The 21,480-nt window shown below is 45.0% G+C and overlaps 1 protein-coding gene across 3 annotated transcripts in view; it reads right to left on the minus strand.

Moving 5' to 3' along the window:
- Positions 1 to 21,480, minus strand: part of FGFRL1 (fibroblast growth factor receptor like 1) — a 173,125-nt gene that overhangs the window by 73,956 nt on the left and 77,689 nt on the right. For all 3 annotated transcript variants that reach the window (XM_040555285.1, XM_040555283.1, XM_040555286.1), the window contains one exon: positions 17,883 to 18,155. In XM_040555285.1, the coding sequence (XP_040411219.1) occupies positions 17,883 to 18,155 (273 nt within the window). The remainder of the gene's footprint in view (positions 1 to 17,882; positions 18,156 to 21,480) is intronic.

Consider the following 21,480-nt stretch of genomic DNA (forward strand, 5'->3'; position numbering starts at 1 on the left):
CCCACTCCCTGTTGGGCCTTGAAGCAAAACTTTATTAGAATTTATAATGTTTTTAAAGATGTCTGGATTCACTGCACATCTACAAACAAACCAGTCGCCGCAAAACTGTTTTCAAACAGAGGGAGAGCAAACAATATTCACTCTTCAGGGTGTTGCGATCGAGGGACAAGGAATGGGCTGGGGAAATCAGTATTTAGGTGGAACTAATTAGTAACGACGAAAAGCTAAATGACAACGTAACCCACAGCCCCCTTGTGGGATGTTCTAAAATGGCTGTCCCCGTCTGAAATGTTTCAAGGACGTTCATTATCTGCTGGGTTGAGCACTTTCGCAGCTCAGATCAGCATTTTGAGCCACGGCATTCAGCCTGTTGCCCTGCAGAAAAACTCCCCAGTTCATAACATCCAGCGATACAGAAGCACACAAAACACAATATCTTTTGCTAGGCTAATAAAAATCAGAACGTATACTGCATAAAGTTTATAGACCACAAAGGTCTATCTTCCGTAGGAGGAAATTGGTACTTCAGACTACTGTTGGCATTGTAACAGAGAAAAAATATTTATCATCTGCTTTGGAGAACCTAACAGATAAAAGTCACCAGCAAAGCAAAATAACGTATCTGTAAGCTTACCTGAATCATTCCTCTCCGTGGAACTTTCTCATGGTACGGTTTCAACTTGCTGATTAATGCACGTACAGCCACAAGGGGAAAAGGGCCAACGAGCAGTAAAATACTTCTGCCTCTTCGAGCCTACCCCAAGCAGGCAACTCTATAGGATCAGAAAGCAAAGCGCCAGCGCCATAGGGGTCTCACTCGTGCATCGCTGTGATGAGCCCGCTCTGGGGTGGGACTCAAGTCCCAGCTCCCTCCAGCTCCGAGGGGGCGTTCAGAGGGGAAAGTCCTGCTGAGTGAGATATTCCCATGTCACTGAGAGCTCTGCTACACCAAGCACAGCCCTCACGGCTGTGTTGCTCCTTGCTGAACCAGGGACAGCAGAGTGGAAACCCAAATATCTCCTGAAAGCCACCTAAGTGCCTTCCAGGAGCTATGTCCCAAGCTGAGAAGATCCATATGGATTCAGCTTCTCTATGCACTGGAGGAAGGCAGGATGTAAAAACAGGAGGAGGAAGAAAAGGAAAAGCAAAATGCAATTTTCCCCAAGTTGTTGAGCTACTGCTTTTATAAAGCTGAATGACTTGGTATGAGGTAGGAGTTAAAAGATGTTCTCTGCTGGGGAAGGACTTTCTGACTGTCAGACTGATGAAAGATGGAAGAAGCTGAATACTGGGGTCACAACAGAGACACAGACCGTGGCTCTGAGCAGAAGCTGGGAACTACAGAAGAGAGCCCAGGAGAGGTGAGCTGGAGACCTTAAGAGGCACTAATAGAGATTTTGGAGATCACCTCAGGGTTGGGAGGATCCCTACATCTGCAATAAGTTTATGTCTCTCAATATAGTTCCTGTGTGGTACAGAGCAGAAAGTGACTGCTTCCAAGATGTTTCTGCAAAATCCACGTCTGTGTGCTTGAGGGCAGAATTGCATGTCCCAGGTGAAATCAGACACTTCAGTAAATGCTCTGGAGTTTCAGAAAGTTCCCAAAGACCCCAAACCTCATCCAGTTCCTTTGAGAGCAGAGGCAAGACCAATACCCTGTGCACAGGCCTGAGCAAATGGGTTTTCGCGTGCCTTAACGGACGGCTCCACCTCTAAAAGCGGTCATGGTTTCCCATGAAGGAGAACATTTTCCCCTCGGCTTGTTTAGGTGTGGAGTGCCTGTCCACATGCAAACACCTCTCCTCACCTTCCTTTCAATGATCCGGGACTGAGCAGCTTCAGAGAGGAGGCATAATGGTTGTACAAATAAAACCAGCCAGGGACCACTTGCTGGCATGGAGGCCACGTGGCACGGCTCAGCTCATATCCACAGATTTAACTTCGCACCACTGCTGGAAACAGACCAATATGCCTCTTAGGAACAGTCCCTGGCCCAAATATTTCTAATATTACAGAGAAGGTGACCTGAAAAGCCATTCAGGAGGCTGCAATCTACCATCACATTTTTGCTCCTCTAGTGACCAAGGAGGACAGAGACTACAAGGCAATGCAAGCAGCAGTAAAAGCCAAAAGGTTGTTTTTGCTTCCCCCATGATGACGGTTAGGCTGGATTGCACAAAGCAATCTGATTCTTGCCAGGGTAAGCAAAGTGTTCTTGGCCCCAATTAAAAACATCCACCGAGGCTTTCTGTCTCACCCACCATGGACATGCATGGCACTGACCACTCTTCTCTCCAGCCAAGCCTGTTGCAAGGGAAGATGGACGGGTGTTTGCTCCAACTGGCTTCCACCTACAGAACTTCAGACTTAGTCCCAAAAACATCAGCTGATGATCTCTGCTTCTAACAAATGAACAAACAGAATCCTTCCATGGATTTGGAGAAGGAAGTGAGACTGCAGTAAACTTGTCAGGTTTGAGGGAAATGGGAAGAGAAGAGAGAAACTCTATTGAGATAAAGTTCCTCAATAGTATAGCAAAGCCAGGGGTCTTTCAAGGTTGTGTATAGACAGTACTTTTAGGTGGCTGGGTTATGTGCATTCTTTCTGGAGACCCAAAAATGTCTGCCTCAAGGATAGAAGCTGTGAGGCTTTACAAATGTTCAGTCTTGAAAAACAATATTAACAAAGATTCAGTCATGCATTAAAAAACTTCTCTAAAGGGTACAGGTAACTGGAAGAAATTAACGCATAAACAACAGAGTTATGGAGTATAGACAGTGCTCTGATCCTCTTCACCTCTCTGAATTTTTCTTTCTAACTCTATTACTACCCTAAAGCAAGCCCAGGCAGCCCACCTGTGAACGAAAGCCTTTCGTCCCACATCCACTGCTGATAGCTCATTTCAGTGTTCCCTACTTCCACAGACAATTTAATGGATCTCCAGTGAGGAGGGGTCTCCTAAACCTCAGGAACACCATATGAAGATCTATCAGCACAATAACTAAGCACTGAGTGACAGAAAACCTCCAAAAGTGCTGTCTGCCCAACTCGCCTCCCGCTGGAGTCAGTAGGACTTAATTACAGAACTCAGCCTCCTCCAACAGCAAGTTGAAGCCTGGTGCAAACACGACACTCCCTGACTGTTACCTCTATTATTGGGGGTTAAGCACTGCTTAAGCCTTGAAAAGTTCCCCTTAACTGGCACAGGTGAGTCACAGAAACATCTCAGATGCACAGCTCTGCCTGCCAGCCAGTGTGGACCCTACGTGATCGCCAAAGGCTCCTCACTGTGCTTTGCACCCAAAAAGAGGAGCTTTGCACCCAAAAAGAGAAGAACAGAGCTCTCTGTGCCTAGGTCTCAGCCTCCACGGCAATCATATCCTCATGGCTGTGAGTGCCTTAAGTAGAGTTTGACCCTCTCTTACAACAAACCTATAGCATTTCTGGACAGTTAACCCAAAATACACTGATAGTGTTCAATTCATGAAAATTTGGTCTAGGAGGCTTTTGCTGGAGAGATCTGTGAACACAGACTAGTTGTTCATAAATGTGCACGGATGGATGGCTGTATGACTGCCATCTGAACAGAGAGTACAGATCCAGACATCAATTTTAATGCAGTGACACAAAAAACTCTAGCTTAGAAAACAATGAAATTTGTGCTACAGGTACAGTTGTGAAGCTTGACCTTTCCAAAAACCCAGGGAATATATGGTGGAAGAAATGAGTGTATACATACACACGTATGTAGACATAGGCACATACATGTCAGGTATGTCAGCAAGTATCTTGCTCCTGTGTTGGGTGGGATCTGGGAGCTAAAAATGGGCCACAAAAGGGAGGGGAAGGATTGAGAGGAGAACAGTAAATATTTATACAAAAATAAATAAATATTCTAACACTGCTCAGGTTGAAATGTCAATTCCCCAGCACTTCTAGGTTGTGTAACTTTTGTTTTAAATCTCCAAGGGAAATTACCCTACCTACTCTGAAGTATTCAGCCCAAGGCAGTTGTTCATTAGCCCGGGGGAGCAAGACAACCCTTCTGAGGGCACATTCACGGGGTCCAAAGATGAGGTTCTGCTACCAGCCCAGTAAGCCACCCTGCCCTCTTTTCACAGAAGAGAGAGGGAGCCTCATGACCAGCTTAGCACAGGTTAGCGAGATGAGGAACCCATCCCAACAGTCTAGTGGAAAAAACAGCACGTCTTCAGCCCAGCTCTAGTCCTCATTTCGGTGCTAAAAGATGGAACAAATAGATCTGGCTCATGACTTTGACATTTGCTCTGGTATCATCATCAGCTCTATCTGATAGGATGACACTACTTATACTGTGGTAGCCAGAGGAAATCCAATGCTAAGGAAATGGACATTCATTTAATGTTTATCTAGGATCTGCTCCACCAATGAATTCCAGATGTTGGCTTTAATTGTCGCATTCTGGTATGTTTAAGCAGCAGGAGTTTGTAAGGCCGATTTGTAAATCAATCTGGCAGACTCATACAGAATCCCATCTCTGCCAGCTTTTCTAAGTAAGATGCTCTTAAAATATTAAGTACTTAACGTGTCTGCAATACAAAAGGAAGGAAAGATTTTGAAGAAATCCCTCCCCTGATGTTTTTCTCCTTTTGCTCCTTCTTCCCTTCATTTCCCCCCTGTGGAACTGCAACACAAGCTATTCCCCTTGGATGAGTGCAATGAATTTTAGCAGTCCTAAAGCTGAAGAGGGTGACTCCCTGCAACAGGGTATGAGGGTGACTCCCTGCAACGTGGGCAGAGCACCCTGCTCCTGACTCACATGCATTCTTTCCGGGTAATTCCACCGATTTCCCACCACGACCAACGGCAACTGCATGCATGGACTACATCCAGTGATAGTGCTCCTGATATTTGAGCTCTGAGTTCTCTTAAAGCAGAAGAAAAAAATTAAAAAAAATTACTGTAGTCTTGGAACTGTCTCAGGCCCCACCTTCCATGTTCCTATTAATTTGTATTACACTGTTACAGAGGTCACAGCTCACATTCAGAGGTGGTTCAGAAATGCCTTTCACATTCTGAATCCCAAAGCATTGTACAAGCTCTGAGTTAGGCACTAGCAAGCCTTGCAGTTGTTTTGTGCTCACTGTGAGTTCACCCAACAGCAGAATGTGTTGCACTGGTGTTAGACGGATTGCTTATTGCGACAGCAATACTGGTCAGGCTTTGCTTACAAGAGAGCAAACTATCATTAAAAATAGCTTCAGCTTAAGTACTATTTCCCTAATGGTTAGGGCACACACTATAGTTTCTCAAAATTGCTTTAGAAATCCATTCTCTCAATCTCCTTTTAAAACACCCATTCCTGAGAAGCACCTCAGTATTCAACACATGTGAACCTGACTTACATTTTCCCAAGGAATGTGTGCTCAGTACACACATTTTTCAAAAGGTGTCACTGGACGGGTAGGTAGGGTTTCAAAACCTTTCAGCATTGGCAATACTCATCCCAAGGAAGTTCATGGGAATACTTCAAAAGGCATTGACTCAGCCTCGGCTGAGTAATTTTGAAAACCTCCCCTTTATCTTCCAGCTTTGCTGGCCCCAGAGATAAATTGCTTTAAGTTCAGTTAAACATCCTCCTTTAAAATTACAGGCTTCTAAATGGGGTCCTTCTCTCTTAAGAGCACAAAACCCATTTCACTTGTGGCCTGAGTCATGCCATATTTGAAGAGACGTTTGGGAAAAGCAGTGGCTAAATACCCACCCGTTGCTTTACACGCTGAGCAGGGACCAAAGCATCAGCAAAGAACCGGCTGTACCATCTCAGCTTACCAGTGGTTTGCACTTGGAGGCTGGAGGAGAAATCCCACTTCCCCACAATCCCAAACAGGCAGGATGCAGTGAGCAGACTTGGAAATACCAAGGCACAAAAGCAGCGCCATCCCAAAAAGTTAAATCACTGCTGGTGTGAAAAAAAAGCTGGTAAGGGGCTCCAGAGAGGTGGTTGTCAGTAAGACAAGCAATAAAATACTGCAAAAACAGGCTGCAGCAAAAAATAACAGGAAAAATGTGCAGACAACTTGTTGGGTTTTATTTTCTACGTCTGAAACCATTTTTGCGGTCCATAGCACATGAGCAAAGACAAACAGATTTGGCCCCAAACACAGAGGAGTGCTTTCTCCAAATACCAGATGGAAAGGATCGAGTGAATCTTTTAATGAGTTTGCCTTTCAGGACATGCCAGAGTGGCCTTGTAGGAGAGGGGATGCTTTCACAGGACCAGCAATACTCCCTCCCTCGCTGCAGATGCTGAAGGATGGCAGAAATGTCACTGGTGAGCAGCCGGGTGTGCAGCCTGTCCTCCTGCAAAATGTGGCACTCGAGCACAAGAAGAGCCAAAAATTCCTGAGAAGAGCTAACACAGGTCAAACAAACAAATAGCAATAACCACACAGAAAGCGCAACCTTGGTGTCTGAGGTTTAAGAGTTTAATTTATAGCTGAATGCGTCCGTGACCCAGGTTTTGCCTAGAACAAGGGTAAAACATATCCAAATCATTCCTGGCAGAGGAATAGGAGATGCACTCGGGTGCTGAGGGTACTGAGGGTGTCAGGTGGTCAAATTCCTTTCTGATGCAATTCTACTGACCTACCCCAAAAAAGCCACTGCCCTTTGGTCTGTGTACCATGGCAAGGTTTCAAGGGCCCACCACAAAATTATCTGTAATTACCCGAGGATGGAGTGCCCAGAGAACAACCTCTGTTTTCTGAAGGTCGCGGAGCCACGTTTTGAAAACGGGCACGATCACAGCTTCTCAGACACCTCCCTGTAGTCTCCAAAAACCATCCCAGAGGCAAAGGGCTGGTGGAGTCCCCGCAGATGATGCCAAAAGATCCACTAATGTGCGTGGGAGATGGCTCACATCTCAGGAGCACATGGCTCACATCGGCACCGGAGCAACACGCCCGGCACCTCACTGCAGTTTCGAGCCAGGGGCACAGATCAGCTCCTCACAATTCACCCTCAATAGTCTTCACTTCCCACAAGTGGAGGCTGCTGCATCTTCCAAACCTCCTTGAAGGAAAGGGATTAAGGAAACCACACTCAAACCAAAGCAGCTCACAGGAGACCCTGGCTGGAACAAGCTGCTCTGCGTTGAATTTCCCCAACTTTCTCTTGGGTTGGAGCATTTCTCCTGCCAAAGCACACATAAGGGCTACCAGGAGAAGCTGAAGTGGGCTCACAGTTGTCAGGAGACACTGCAAACACAGCACAAACACTGGGCTGTGCCGGGGGCTGGGGAGGCACCATCCCTCTCCTCTGCTACGATATTCCTGGGATTGCTCCGGAGAGAGCAGCAGGCAGGTCTGGGAATCCCACCCGTGTCTGCAGTGGGTCCAGCTCTCTTCCCAAATTCCCTGGCAGCAAATGAGGAGGACTGCCACCAGCCTTTCTCTGTCCTGCCAGCTGCACGTTCAGTGCAGGTGAGATGGAGACTCTTGGTTACTTCAGCAGATAGGTCATTATAATTTTTTCTAGCTGAAAAAAAAAATCAATATGCCAACCCATATGGCTTCTCTTTAAGAGGCGAAACTCTAATACAGGACCGAAGAAAATTCAACTGAGAATCTGGTGGTGGTGTTTTTTTCCAAATCAAACTGATTTTGTGATGGAGGATTCAATCCCAAATGTTTCAAAGGCCTGTGTTGCCAGTCAAGCAGAAAACTGACAACTCAACAGCTGTAGTGACTTGACAATGTTTTTCAGGGAAACAATGAACTGGAAGTAAAACAAAAATGGTAATAGAAGTCCTATTTGGACTCCTATTTTGGAGTCCAAGAGTCATTTGGATTGTGTGATGAACTCAGATTTAATGGCTTGGTTGGCATAAGGAGATCAGAGGATCCATATTCTGCATTTCTTGCCCTATAAGCTTTGTAGTGTGTCTGTAAGAAAATTGTATACATAAGCAGGAACACGTGTATGTGTATCAACATGAATGGAAAGAAGAAAAAAAGAAAGACATCAACTGCCTTTGTCGCACTGGATCATTGCAATGGAAAATAAAACTATTTGCTTCCTTTTAATTTACATGAAATATTTTCTGTACAGGGCTGTTTATAATTTAGCTCGTGATTATATAACAGCATTGTTCTTACTGTTTGTCTCCCTATTGTTCTGCCACTTGCAGTAATTTAAAGCAACGCAAGAGAAATCACAGACAGATGCATTGTGCAGAGGACAGATGTGTTGACCCACAGGGTGCTTTAACAGCTAAGCTTGTAAGAACAATGTTCATGTTCCTCACTTTTACTGAACATGAAAAGAAAGGTCTCTTTAAAACACTAATTTGAGAGCTGCAAAATACATTATGAGAGTAGAAAGTGAAGGGATAAATTCTATGGTATCTGATTTCTTTCACTGCTTGGAGGGGCTTTATTTCTCCCCTCTTTTCCTTGGCTTCACTGAGAGCAGCAGGTTCCACCTTGTCAGCGAGACCAGAGTAAAACTGACATTTTATGAGTGGAACCAGTCCAAGACTGGTGGCTTATGCTCTTAACATCCTGACATCTCAACCTCCGAGAGCAGCAGCAGCGCTGCTTCCAGTGGCTGCAGAACACCTTAAAAAGCAGCACAAACTGACAATGAAAATAAACTACGGTTGCTGCACTGCTGGAGTCTGGCAGCCCTTAACAAATAAAGCGGCGTCTGGGTGTTAAAATACATAAATCTGTCATCATTACCAGGCTAAGGGGTCGTCATCCTATTCACAAAATAAAAGAACTGTGCATAATCAGTAGGGCAGGGAGTTCAGAACAAAGTACGCCTTTTACAAACTCTCAACTGCTGATAGATGGATGTTTGCAAGGGACTTAATGTCTTTAACAGGGTACATTCAAGAAGGAGTGTAGGTTTCAGAACTCCTGGGATTAGTGTTTGTTTTTTTTTTTCTCTTCTTTTCCAAATTTATTGCCAGAAGTGTATAATGTAAACACGTGGGTCTTCTAACTGTGAAACCCACGTTATTATAAAGTACGAAGAATTAAAGCATTCTAGCACAATGATATTATTCATCAAGCACAACGTTGAATATGTTCTCTCATCAAACAAAAAAAAAAGGATTTAAAAATAGGTTTATACACAAATTGCCAGAAGGTTTTCTTTTCTTTTTCTTCATCTTTTTCTTAATGTGGATGCCAAAGACAGCACAGGAAAGGTAGAGAACCAGATCCTACAGGAATGTAAAAATACACCTCCTCTACAGCCATACATTTTAACAGGCAAAGTATCTACATGTATAGATCAAGAAGCAGCATGTGAGCAATCAATGGTGTGTGCGTGCATGCATTTACACATAAAGAGGGAGTCTCCAAAATCAACAGTCAAGTCACACCTTATGAACTTGCCCAACTTCTGCTGTTCCCTCTATAATAAATATTATGCACTCTGCCTTAATTTACAAGCATGCTTTTTGTACATTTCTCTGTTAACTGATACTAAAGGACTGAAATTTGGCCACAAACTACCATCCATGGTATTGACTGGGCAAACTGAGGACAGCAGAGCTGTATGACACCCCGTGAACAAATGGGGCACAGTGCTCTTCGGGAGGGACCTCCTGGCGACACTGTGCCCAAAAAGCTCGACCAGCTTCAGTGGTCTGCTGTGCCTAGTGTGGCCATGTGAAGTCCAGCCCGGGGCAAGAAGAGGGAGCACAGATGCCAAGGAAACACTGGCAAGAAAATGTAAAGATACTTGCAGAAATTTTAACAGAAAGATCTTCCTGCTGGGGGACGATGGTCATCTAGGATGGTAGGTGAGATGGCAGGTATCTCAGAACTGTTGATGACCATTCTGTCCATCAAGCCTGTAATTAGCCTGATTGCCTCTCGTTGCTTGGGGCACCCCTAATTAATTAAAAGACCCTTAACTAAAGATCTGCGGTCACAGCAGGCTTTGTCTGGTAATCTAGACCACCTTCTGCAGGCCTGCTCTCTACACTCATTCACATCTCCTGCTCGGACCTGAGACTGCTGTGGCTTTTGGACCAGCAGATGTGGACAGATCAGCAGCTGTGCACATCAGCATTGCTCTGGCAACACAGACTGAAATTCTGCCCATTAGCTCTATGGAAGATTATAACAAAGACAACTCTGATTAATAAAATCAGAGGCAAAAGCCGTTTTTAGCCTCAGACTTACTGACCAAAAAAGCCCAATGCATACGCCACAACCTCGTTGGGATTCTATTAATATCATTTAACAGAAGGAAGCCATAAACTGCTCAGATCAAAAATACTTTTCATGTCAGCCCGCCTGGCATTGTGTATTGCTTTCATTCCCAAACAATATTTGTGCAGCAAGCAGAGCTGCAGCTTGATACTTGCACGGGTGTAGCAGCAGCTACACACTCCAAAGCATCTGCAAAGGACTGTGTGCTAACTGCATCCATATGTCCTGCACGCCTCGCATTTACACTGCCTGCAGCTCTGGTCTGCCACAGTCTACCACAGGATGGAGTATGGGGGGAAATTATATATACATACATATATGTATGAATTTCATGCTTACATTCGTGGAAAAAAATCTTTTCATTTCCTTTAAATTGTGAACAGGTGTTGTCACCTTCTTAACTTGACTTCTATGTTACAGTTTCACGAAGGGAAAAAGAAATCTACCCGAAACAGTGAGGCTTTTGTTAGCCAGAACATGATGTATTGATAAGCGTACTGTAAAGTTTGTTATAAAATCAAATGAAACTAATAAAACCCAACAAAGATCTTGTAAAATCTGCGGACATTATACTGCATTAGTGCTGAGCTACGTTATAGATCTGGACGTGGAAGAAACAAGACAACTGCCCAGTTCTGATGTTTTCCAGCCTTTCACACCCATTCACCAAAAGCCGTCGGTTAAAACTCTTGTTGATACATTTTTGATCAGTCATTTTCAGGATGATAACAGCTAACATTGGCATTCACATCATCACCTCTTTCTGGAGAAAGATTTTTCAAGAACAAGTTATTACGGGCTGCAGTGACCTCAATCTAAGTGTAGAACTCATCAAAATGACTAAAATTAACGATTTTTTCTTTCCCAGCAATCCAGAAATAGTCATGTTTTCATTAAATTATTTCTCTCTCCTCCTTTCCTCTCCCAGGACAGTGGACACTTTCCAGGACTAAACGTGCTGCAGATCGGGACAGGGAGCTTGTTAGACTCTAAGTGGGATTCCCCAAATGAGGAGGAAATGAAGCACCACTGAAATTCAGGGGATGGGAACACTTAATTGCTTTTAGATGTCTTTTAACATCCAGACCTGTGTGCTTGTGCTGTCCTCGCACAACACTAAGCTCGGTCAGGGTGTGTGTCTTCACGCCTCAGCTAATAAACACTCGGAAGCAAGAGCCCTTGCTTGGGTGAGACAACCATTAGTCAACGATGAGTCATTTCCACTGGAAAAGGAGCTTCACTTCCAACCGAAAAGTTTTAGCTACGAATTTACACTGAAACATGAAAATACTCATACGTGCTGAGCATTTCGTACTCCTCTATGTTAGTCAATGGGACCCCGTCACTCAGCACCACAACGTGCGTCTGCACCGCGGCCTGCCGTGCCCCGGTACCGCGTGCTGGCCAGAAGGCCTCGTGCAGTCACTGTGACTGGTAGGCCTCAAGTAGTAAATTAAGGCTCCCCTTTTCTCCTCAGCTCCCAAAGGCCAAAAGCAATCTGAGCTTTAATTAGCAACATAACCATTACTAAGCATCAGCAACTATGGCCAGATCCTCATCTGGTGTTAATCAGGCTGCGTATGCACAGGAGGCCACCAACGTAGATCCAGCTGCCGGATTGGGGCCTTAACAAATTAAACATGAGAACTTCGTTACTGTTTATTGTCACAAGGAATTCTTCATTTCCATATAACAACTGACTAATCATCATTAGTCATGATTATATGCCCTGTGATTGTGTTAACGGTCCCATGCTGGATGGGCTGCCTTTCGCACTTGGTGCTGAAGTAAATGTGCTAAAGCAGGATTGCTAGCCCCATACCATGCCTAGCACAAGCTTAAACCACCTTGTTCTCAAATGCGAATACTGCACCTTTTTTTTTTTTTTAAAGTGTTGACTCATTTCAGTTTTTGCTTAGCATTAGCAGTCCCTCGGTGCACACATTGCTGACTCAATGTTGATTCACATCTTCTTGCTGAGCACATTTCTCTCTGGTCCCCGGAGTTTATTAAGACGCCAAAATCCAAACATAAATGAATTTGTCATGCTTTTCCAAGATGGCTGGTGGCACCTGACTCTAGGCTACAAATGTTTTCTCAGCTTTTGCAGTATAAATGAGTTCTGAGACACGGATTGATGACTTCATTGGAGAACTGTAATGCAAACCATATTTTACTGTACTTGACTTTTTTTCACTCAGTATTTTCTACTACTATGAGCAGGAAAAAAAAGCACATTAGAATAAATATTCCTTCAGACATTGCCATGAGATTTTTCAGGATACTTATGCTGACTGTTAAGAAAAAGGTTATTTTAATGCAAAATTTTCACACATGCCTGTTATCCAAGAGAGCTGTCTCTGGACAAGTTGTAAAAAGCATAAAATAGGAGCTGGCTCAGCAGGAAAAAGCTACTTTAAAGATAAATCTTCTGATGTCAGGGAAGATTCTCACGGCAATCAACTGCAGCAGACAGACAGCAGACATTTAAGAATAAATTTGATTTGTTTGAAAACAAGATGTAGTTCAATTTCTGAACAACCCATGTGAGTGAAGTTCAGAACAAGCTGCTCTGCCTCCTGCTCTATGCATCAGGATTTTACTGATGGCTTGGCCACTCAGAGGGCCAGGCAGCAGAAAGGGAAGTATGAACTGGATGGTGATGGATTCTTCCCCAAATCTTCCTCCAAATAAACCCAGAGAAGAGAAAAAGCAAATGTGACAGTCAGAGATACAGGACAGAAAGAAAAACACTGGAGCGGCTGTTCCTTGAACTTATATGTTGATCTTTTGGGATGGTGTGCAAGATGTCTTTTGCAGCCTACAAACATCAAGTGAAGCAGGAAACCTACAGAGCAGAGACAATCCCAACTCTGCTCTTGCTACTGCTTCCTATTTTCTTTGCTACAGAAGGTAATAAGAAACAAGCATGCAGATGCAAAAATAAATAAAGTCTGATCTTTCATCACTTGGTTTAGCAGTTGATGCAAGACGAAGTATTTACTGGTAGCACCTGTAGCAATAGCCCTGTGTGTTGCAACGCTGGCACACCTTGCAGGATTTCACCCAGAACATTTCTGTAAGTGAAAAACCTTCTGTTTTGTGTATTAGTGAAAGAGGTTATTATGCCACAGCATAAATATTTGCTAATAGTCCTTCCTACAGCTGTTCATCAATGAATTTCCCTTCAGAAAATGGCCAGACTTCTGGAACAAGTGATACTGTTATTGCAGAAAGGGATGGTGGTGGAGGTTGTCCAGCACTTCCTTGTTAAGTGGCTTTGGTTTGGGTTATTTATAAATTTCACCTACTTGGGCTAAGATTCCCCAGGGAGGTCCTGGTGGCTGCAGTGTGCAATGGCTCCATCTGCCTCCAGCACCCACATGTCTGGGCTACAGCACTGATGGGGGGAAAGACAGGTGAGTATTTTGGCTGGCAGAGCAGGGGACCCATCAGGTGACACACACATGGCATTGGGACAGAACATGCCCCATTCAGTACACAAGGTGGACAGTTTTCAAAGAATGAGGAGACATTCAACACTCTGCTTCTTCCTTAGGCTTCCCTTTATAGCATACCGGCAAGGAAGTTTCATTGTGCAGTAAAGAAACTGCACGTTTCAACCAAGCATCTAAAAACAAAATAAAGCTACTTTTCACACCTGGAGATTAGAAACCAGCTCTTCTGAATTGATTCAGCTGGGAGAAAAAAAAAAAAAAAAAAAAAGAACCCCTTCAGTGGACAATCGGAGGTAAGATTTCATGGGCATCATTGTACAAGCAACTTTTTGGGGGAAGTACAACACATTTCTTTTGATGAGCCTGCAGATAATTCTCTGCAATAAGGAACTATTGTACTTAATAACTGTAATGCAGATTTAATACTGATTAAATAGGAGTTCCTTTTCCAGCATCTGTAAATCTGTCTGTAGTTTAATTGGCATCCCAAATTTTGTGGTAAGCCACAAAAACTATTAAGGCTGGCTAGGAGAGGAAATTGTAGTTTCGACTTATATTGGTTATCTGCTTTTACTGGCTTACATTTCACGCAGGGATGCATTAGAGCAGGATTCTTTGGATCTTTGGGATCTGGGTCCCGCTGTCTGAGAGGATGGAGAAAAAAACAGTGCAGAAACCAATTGGTACCATCTGGGTTGGCAAAACCTTTGTCTGAGAAGGAAGATCAAAACCCCAAAATAAGAGAGGACTCCCTTCCAACAGAGCAGCAGGAAGATGCTAAATTAGGAAGAAAAGACTTTACCTAGAGTTGTGGAGAAGGAATAGAGTGAGACTTAAGAAGCTTAGACTCAACTCCGAGGCACAGCTCATATTTTCTGTGGTCTTGGATTAATCACTTGATCTCTCTTTGTCTTAGTTACCATCTGTAAAATCCCAGTAATCCGTCTCATCCACACGTGCAGACTGAACGTCCTCCACCCAGGCAACATGTAGGTATGTCTACCAGATGGGCAGAGGCTGACCCAAGTTTGCTCTGCTCATGAGCTGAGCTGGCTGGCTGCAGCAAGATCTGGCACAGAAGCCACAAAGAGACATGAGAAGAGCCTTAAGCCAAATTATCACATCTCACAGAGACCAGACGTAGACAGGGGAGCTCACCTCTGCCACATCTGCTGACACCCATTGATATTGGTGGATCCACTGCCTTATATATGTTTGTTTTTTTTTTACAATGTCCCAGATTTTTGTTGTCTTTCTGTAGTACTCTAATAGAATATAAAGACTAATAAGAGTTAAAGATTAATAGGAGCTATATAGCACTGAATGCAGGCAGAGAGGTTCAATGCCACTGAATTTTAGTCTCTGCTCTTTGTAGGGCCTTGGTTAAACCTTCACCATATCCTGCCACAGTTTACATATAACCCAAGGGTGACAGTTCCCCACTTGCCAGTGGTGTGGCAGAGCTCAGTTAAAAGCATATAGCGTTTAACTACAAAATCTTTCAATAAGCTACTGTATGGATAACAGATATTACTGCTTAAACTCCCAGAATGTTTTCATGCCAAACTAGGTTTTATTTTTTCAAGTCCCAGTGTTTAATGAATCATCTGATTCTACTCTGGATTTAATATCTTAACCACCTTGCCGGAGTCTGACACCTGCGTGGTTTATACATGTTAGGTGTCGGCAGTAAAGCAGAATAAGAGGGCTTTTTCTCCTTTGAAGGAGTGGGAGAATGAGAGGCCATATGGTTCAAAAGGCTACTGTGCCTAATGAAGTTTGTGCTTTCCGGAGCACAAAAAAAACAGTTCCATCAATTTGATCTTCATCCTCAGAACCGACATGCGGTTGGTTTTAAAACGCTGCCTCCTTCTCAAAAACCAACAAAGGACCTTTCTCGACCGAAAGCATTTTCACCAAGACGAACGCGAGCATCTGGTCAATGCATTAAATGTTTGGATCCTTTGAAAGAACAAGTCGGCCATACCTTGTGTTTACTTGCAGACCTTGGAAAGCAAGACACTAGGGAAACATTTGTTTTCAGGGGAAAATCTTCTAATGAAAAGAAATCGTTTTGAAACGTTACGTGAACACATCTGTACCAGTGGAGACAAGGGACAGAAGTAATCCATCAAAAATGCTCCAAGCAACAACAACCACACTGTGAGACAGGGCAGCAAGGTGCAAAAAGGGTGAGAAATAATATCTTCAGCCAGCATTACAATAAGGATGCGTGGAGACGAACGATAACTCAGCCCATACATCTGCCACACATTTATTTTAAAGTTAGCCTTTTCTTGGCAGTTGGTGATCGATATTTATTTGCATAGGGCTCAATCTCACACCCACAGAGGCTGGTGGGAGCTTGCCATTTCCTTCCATAGCTTCCTGATGAGGCTCCAAATAACTAGTGTTTGTGCTCAGGGCTTTTCATTGCCAAATATAATGAACGCTATTGTTCTTGACACAATTTAATTTGATAATCCAATTTCCCTGAGCAACTGAACTGCAGTTTTTGCCTCAGTCTTTCCTGAATGCTAGTCAGCTTTTACCCTGCGCCTCCCCGCTTTTCCCTCTCATTTGTTTCTGTCATGCTCCCAAGAACAGGCAGGGCCTTCTTCGACTCACAGATGCTGAGATGCCACTTTGCCTTGGAGTAACAGGAGCCATTTTGGACCCTGAGCCTAAGAGAAGACACAGGATGACAGAGATTAAAGACTCTGGCTACCTCCGTGTACAGCAAAAGCACAAGCAGGGCTGAAACAGCTCCTGTAGCATTCCCTCCTCCACACCAAACAGTCTAGAAGCCATGCCCAAAAGGAGTCTGCAGAGACATCAGTTTTCATAGACTATTTCCACTTCACCATTCCTGCACAGGGGAGCAAAGAAGGAAGGATGAACACAGGAAGGAAGGAAGTGTATGAGGAAGACCAAACCACAAATTGCATGTAAGCTGTAAGCTGGCTTTGGCAGCATTATATCACTGATGCTCCAGGAGCTGTAAAGCAAGAGGGTTCCCTCACCTAGGCATCTCTTTCCTGATAAGACTTTTACGTTCTGGTCTCTCTCTCATACTGGCTCCGCAGCAAAGTGCATTCTCCAAGAATCACCCTGTTATCGGGTGATAATCCTCCATCGAGCAGTGCCAAGTGTTTGCTACATGCTCTGAGACCACAGCAGCCCTCCTACTGTGAAGGGGAAGAAGAAGAAGTAGAAAAAAAAAAAAAAAAAAAAAAAACAGGCCAAGTGCCAACCAGCAGGCAGCTGGATGCAGCCCGGAACTGCATCCTCACTTTTACTGTGTGAGCAGAAACAGGACTTTGTCGGCCAGATACCGGTGTGTTGACTGGACAATAGCATGAGCAATACGCCTGATTTCCCCCCTCTTTGTACCCTTTCCTTTTGCTCCAGCATCCTCCAGCATGTCAAATTTCATCCTGCCCATTCCCAAGTCTTTCCCCTCACACAGACAAAGAGCAACGAACACATTTCTGTGGCAGCCACGGCAGAGGAATCTCCGATTATCCAGAGAAGTTTCTTTGGGGACCTTTAGGAATGCTCAGCCCAGCAGGTCACCCCAAAATCCCATCACCAGGCCAAGGAAGCCCTTGGGGGCCAATCAAAAGCACAACTGGAGAACCCACGGTCACCAAGTTGGCATCCAAAACTTTTAATCTTGTCTACATCAGGTGGTTTTCTCAGCAACTGAGCATCCTTGAGTCAACTACCAGCTCTGAGCCTTGTTTCAACCTAAATATTACTATTCCTGAAGATACCATGTTTTGCAAAAGCTCAGTACATGCTGAGCTGTACCAGCTGTACCTTTTTTTTATGGGTACCTTAACATTTGTTTTGAGAACTATCCTGTTCCAACAGCAAACATAAAGATCAGCGTGACCTCTCCTTATCACACAGCCTTTCCTGTGTGGAATTCACTGTGATCTGGACCCTAGTGGCTATTGCATCATTTCTGTTTATTTGTAACCTTTGGCACCGCGCAATCTTATCTGCCTGCAGCCGGCTGCAGCAGAAGATGTGCAGCAACACCACCAGCTCTGGCAGTCCTCAAACACTGGAAAGGGCCAGCCAAGAGCGGAGGTCAGTAAATGATTAGCAAAGCAAATCTGCAGTCATTGACGGCTACGCAGAAATCAGCTAGCCCTCTCCTCCCTCCAGAGCAGGTGAGGCCGGGCGTTTCTCCAGCCCTACTCACCGATCACGATGAGGGTGTAGTTCACATTGGTGCTGCCGAAGCCGTTCGTGGCTTTGCAAATGTAGGTTCCCGCGTCCTCGCTCTCCACCTCCTTGATTTTCAGCCCCTGCTGAAGGATTCGGAACCTCGTCCAGCCGCTGTGGATCGTGCGCCCGTCCTTCATCCACATGGTGAGAGGCGGAGGGTCGCCCTCCACCGGGCACAGGAGCTTGATGGTCCTCCCTAGCCTCACGGACTGGCGGTGGATCACTTTATCGGCAATCCTTGGGGGGCCTAAGAAAGAACAGAGAGAGGTAGAGTCGTTACTGTTTTTGCTAATGATATAGCATTGATTTAAAGACCAGTCATCAATCAAGCCACTGCACATTGACTGCTGCACAGAGATACAGGGATAACAGGTGGTAGGGACTGTTGTAGGTTGTAGAAACAGGGATACAGGTTGTAGGAGATTTTGGTGCTTACCAAAAATCTCTTACAAAGCCAAAAATGCAGGTGATTACGGAGGGATACATCAACAGAGATACTCGTTTGTGTGAGACCTGGAGCTACAGCTTTCCCATCGGCAGCAGCTCATGCTAATCCACAACTCTCACCCACCAGCCCAGTTCTGATCCTCTCTTCCTTTCCCAAAACACCCGCGTTTTCCTACAGTAAGAAGGAATCCTGTATACAAACTGTTCAACTGCGTTGGGTAAAGCAACTGTAGTTATTTTAAACTTAACACCAATCCTAAAGGCAAAATTAGTAACAGTGCTGGTACTTAAAACAAAACACTGCCTCCCCCACCTCAAAAAACAAAAAAGTTATAATCCTTTCATGTTGTATGTACAGTAATTCCCTTTAATAGTCAGCAGATGGGCTCTATCTGAGACCCATAAGCCCGCAGTTGTCGGACATAAAGTGTTCATTGGGTAATGCTTCACCAAAAGGTACAGCATAGCCACTAACACTGCTTATAGTCCAAAAGAGGATATTTTGATAAATTGCCTTGGCAGCCCTGCTGACTTGGCCTGACGGCCGAATGTTTGTTCTTTGCAAAAGGTGATCATTTCATGCAAAACAGAGCGTCCCTGGAATGCCACAGAGCGAACACGCTGTTTGCCATGCGGTAACAGGACACACTCGGACAGGCCAACACACCAAAAAAAAAGTGATAAAAACAGCAGGAATGGTCCCGTAGCTGAATTCAACCTGAAAATTTCCTCCCAAGGCTCCAAAAAGTTGAAGCAGAGTCTCTTCTTCCTGCATCTGCATTTTCCTTAATCAGTCCGTTGCACAAGTTCCCCGCTCCAACTGCAATAGCAGTGCTTTTCCCAGAATCCCGTATTAATGGGTGTGATAACGAGCGCCCTGCTCTTGCATAAGGACAGAATGTTTTGCTAAGGATTGCTGATGCTAAGTTGCACCCAAACCCACAAGATGTTTGTGGGATTTGAAACTGCTCCTTCGTGTTTTATTTCTATTTCTAGCGTTTTGCAGGACAGGACCCACATGGAATAATCTACAAAGCTCATATTTGCGCTTATGACTAATTCCTATTATTTCAGTGTCTGCCTGAATTTTCTCCAGCATGACTAAGGCAGCACGTACGGTCCAGCTCACGGATGACTGCAGAGCTGCTGCTGCAGTTGCTCATGTTGAAGAGCACCCATGGATTTCGCAGCTTTGCTGGTGAGCAGAAGTGCTGCTCAAGCTGAGAAAAGAGTCAGGAACTAGCTTGAAACCCATTCATTAGTTTAACTAAGAGCCTGGTTAAGGCAATGGGGCTTAGTTTAGACACACAGGCGTTCTGGTGAACTGCTGAAGTCCCAACACGGGGATCTTGAGAGCAATTATTCTGAAAAAGTCAGTCCCAAGGAAAGATCACACCCATTCCAGCACACCTTCTGCAGGCACCCATGGGACACAGTCCTGGAGGTGGTGGTGCCCTCCCATACTCCAAGGGAACTGGCACAACACCAAGAGAAATCCTGCCCAGCCAGGGCTTTCTAAGCATGGGAAATCACGCTGTTGATACCAGTGTAGTGTGGGAGATCTCCAAGCAGCTCTGTGGATGGAGGAGATAATCCCGAAATCCTCTGAATGCTGATCTGACACAAGCCCTGCTGCCGAATCTTTTAAAGAGGAGATCTGCTCATCAGGAGGGATTGTGTCTGCTGGCTTTGATGAAGTGGAGTTTGCTGATGCTGGATGAGGATTCAGCCCAAATTCTGCTACGTTTCCTCACCTGGTGCAGCATCTTACTCAGTGTAAAGAAGCGTAAGTGTCCAAACAAGTCCAAGCTTTGCTGAAATTCTGGGTTGGCCCCTGGAAAGGTCCTTTCTGACTTAGAGCCCTACCAAACCAAGTCACGCTTTAAGAGCAGCTTCCTTACAATCTACTTGCAAGCCAGGATACTGCCCTGTGCACATTCAAATTGCAAAAGCAGACCTATAATTAGTGCTGAGGAAAAATGGTTGGTGCAGGGCAAGCAGGGACAGCGGGGAGAGAGCGCCCTCCTCCCAGCCTGGGAACCTGCCGCAGCTCCTTCAAAACCTTTTTCCTTCCGACATTCAGGTTGACTCCTGATGAATTTTGAGACCTGGAGGAATCGGATAGTTTCCCAGTCACGTCATGAGCCCCGTTGGGGCGGGCTGCACAAGCGGCTCTCCCGATGGCACCGGAGTCGCCTCTGGATCTGTCACATGGTTGGGTCAGTGATAAGCTTGGTCCTCCTAAATGCCATTTTCCTTTGATTGACCTTTCATTCTGAGGAATTGCTGGATCGCTCTCTGTCACAGGATCTACTCGCAGACCTCCATGACATTTAGGAAAGGGTGCGTTTCTCAGAGCCTTTCTGCCTCAAAAGAAAAACGCCTGTGGGGTCCTCTGCAGCCCCTTCCCCCTTCGTTAGCCCCTCTGGTGCCTTGCTCACGATGAAGAGTAAAAAATTCTCCCAACATTTTTTCCTGCTGGTAATTCTTCTGAATTTTCTGCACTTCCCAGTACAGTACAGCCCCAGGACGTAGATGCTAAAACCTCACTTCTGTTCATCTGTGCTGTAAATATTCCTATTTTATTACCCATTACCTCTGTATCAATAACTTTCCATGTCAGCACTACCCTCTCTCTGTAATCAGTGCCTTCGCACGTGCCAGCGGCTTCAGGGGCCCTGGCAAGCCCATGATAGCCGGACCTCCCGTAGGTGGTTACAGCAGAATCAAATGTTGATACCGTCACGGCTCTCTGTCTCTCTTTCTAATGTACAGGCATCTCCTGGGTCCTATTTCACTACATATCTGTGCAGTCCTGCCTTGGGACTGCACCAGGGACAGATGAATGCTTTTCAAGTCAAGACACACTCTGGCACACCTCACCACTCCGCGCTGGCAGTATTTCGAGGGAAGGCAGCAGGGAAGGGGAAGGGGAAGCGTGTTTTACAGAAAGGCTCCTTTGCAACATCCCCTGTGCTGCATGACGTACCGTGGAAATCCCTCAGCATGCAGACAGAAAAGTACGCCCCCTCCGAGTCTGTTCATTACACTGCCCAGATCCTCCTTGAATCTAATTTCTGGGCTGCTCTATGGCAGCTCCACCTTCTGCTAAATGAAGTGGGTAA

This window comes from Cygnus olor, chromosome 4, assembly GCF_009769625.2.
Source record: "Cygnus olor isolate bCygOlo1 chromosome 4, bCygOlo1.pri.v2, whole genome shotgun sequence".
NCBI classification, from domain to species: domain Eukaryota; kingdom Metazoa; phylum Chordata; class Aves; order Anseriformes; family Anatidae; genus Cygnus; species Cygnus olor.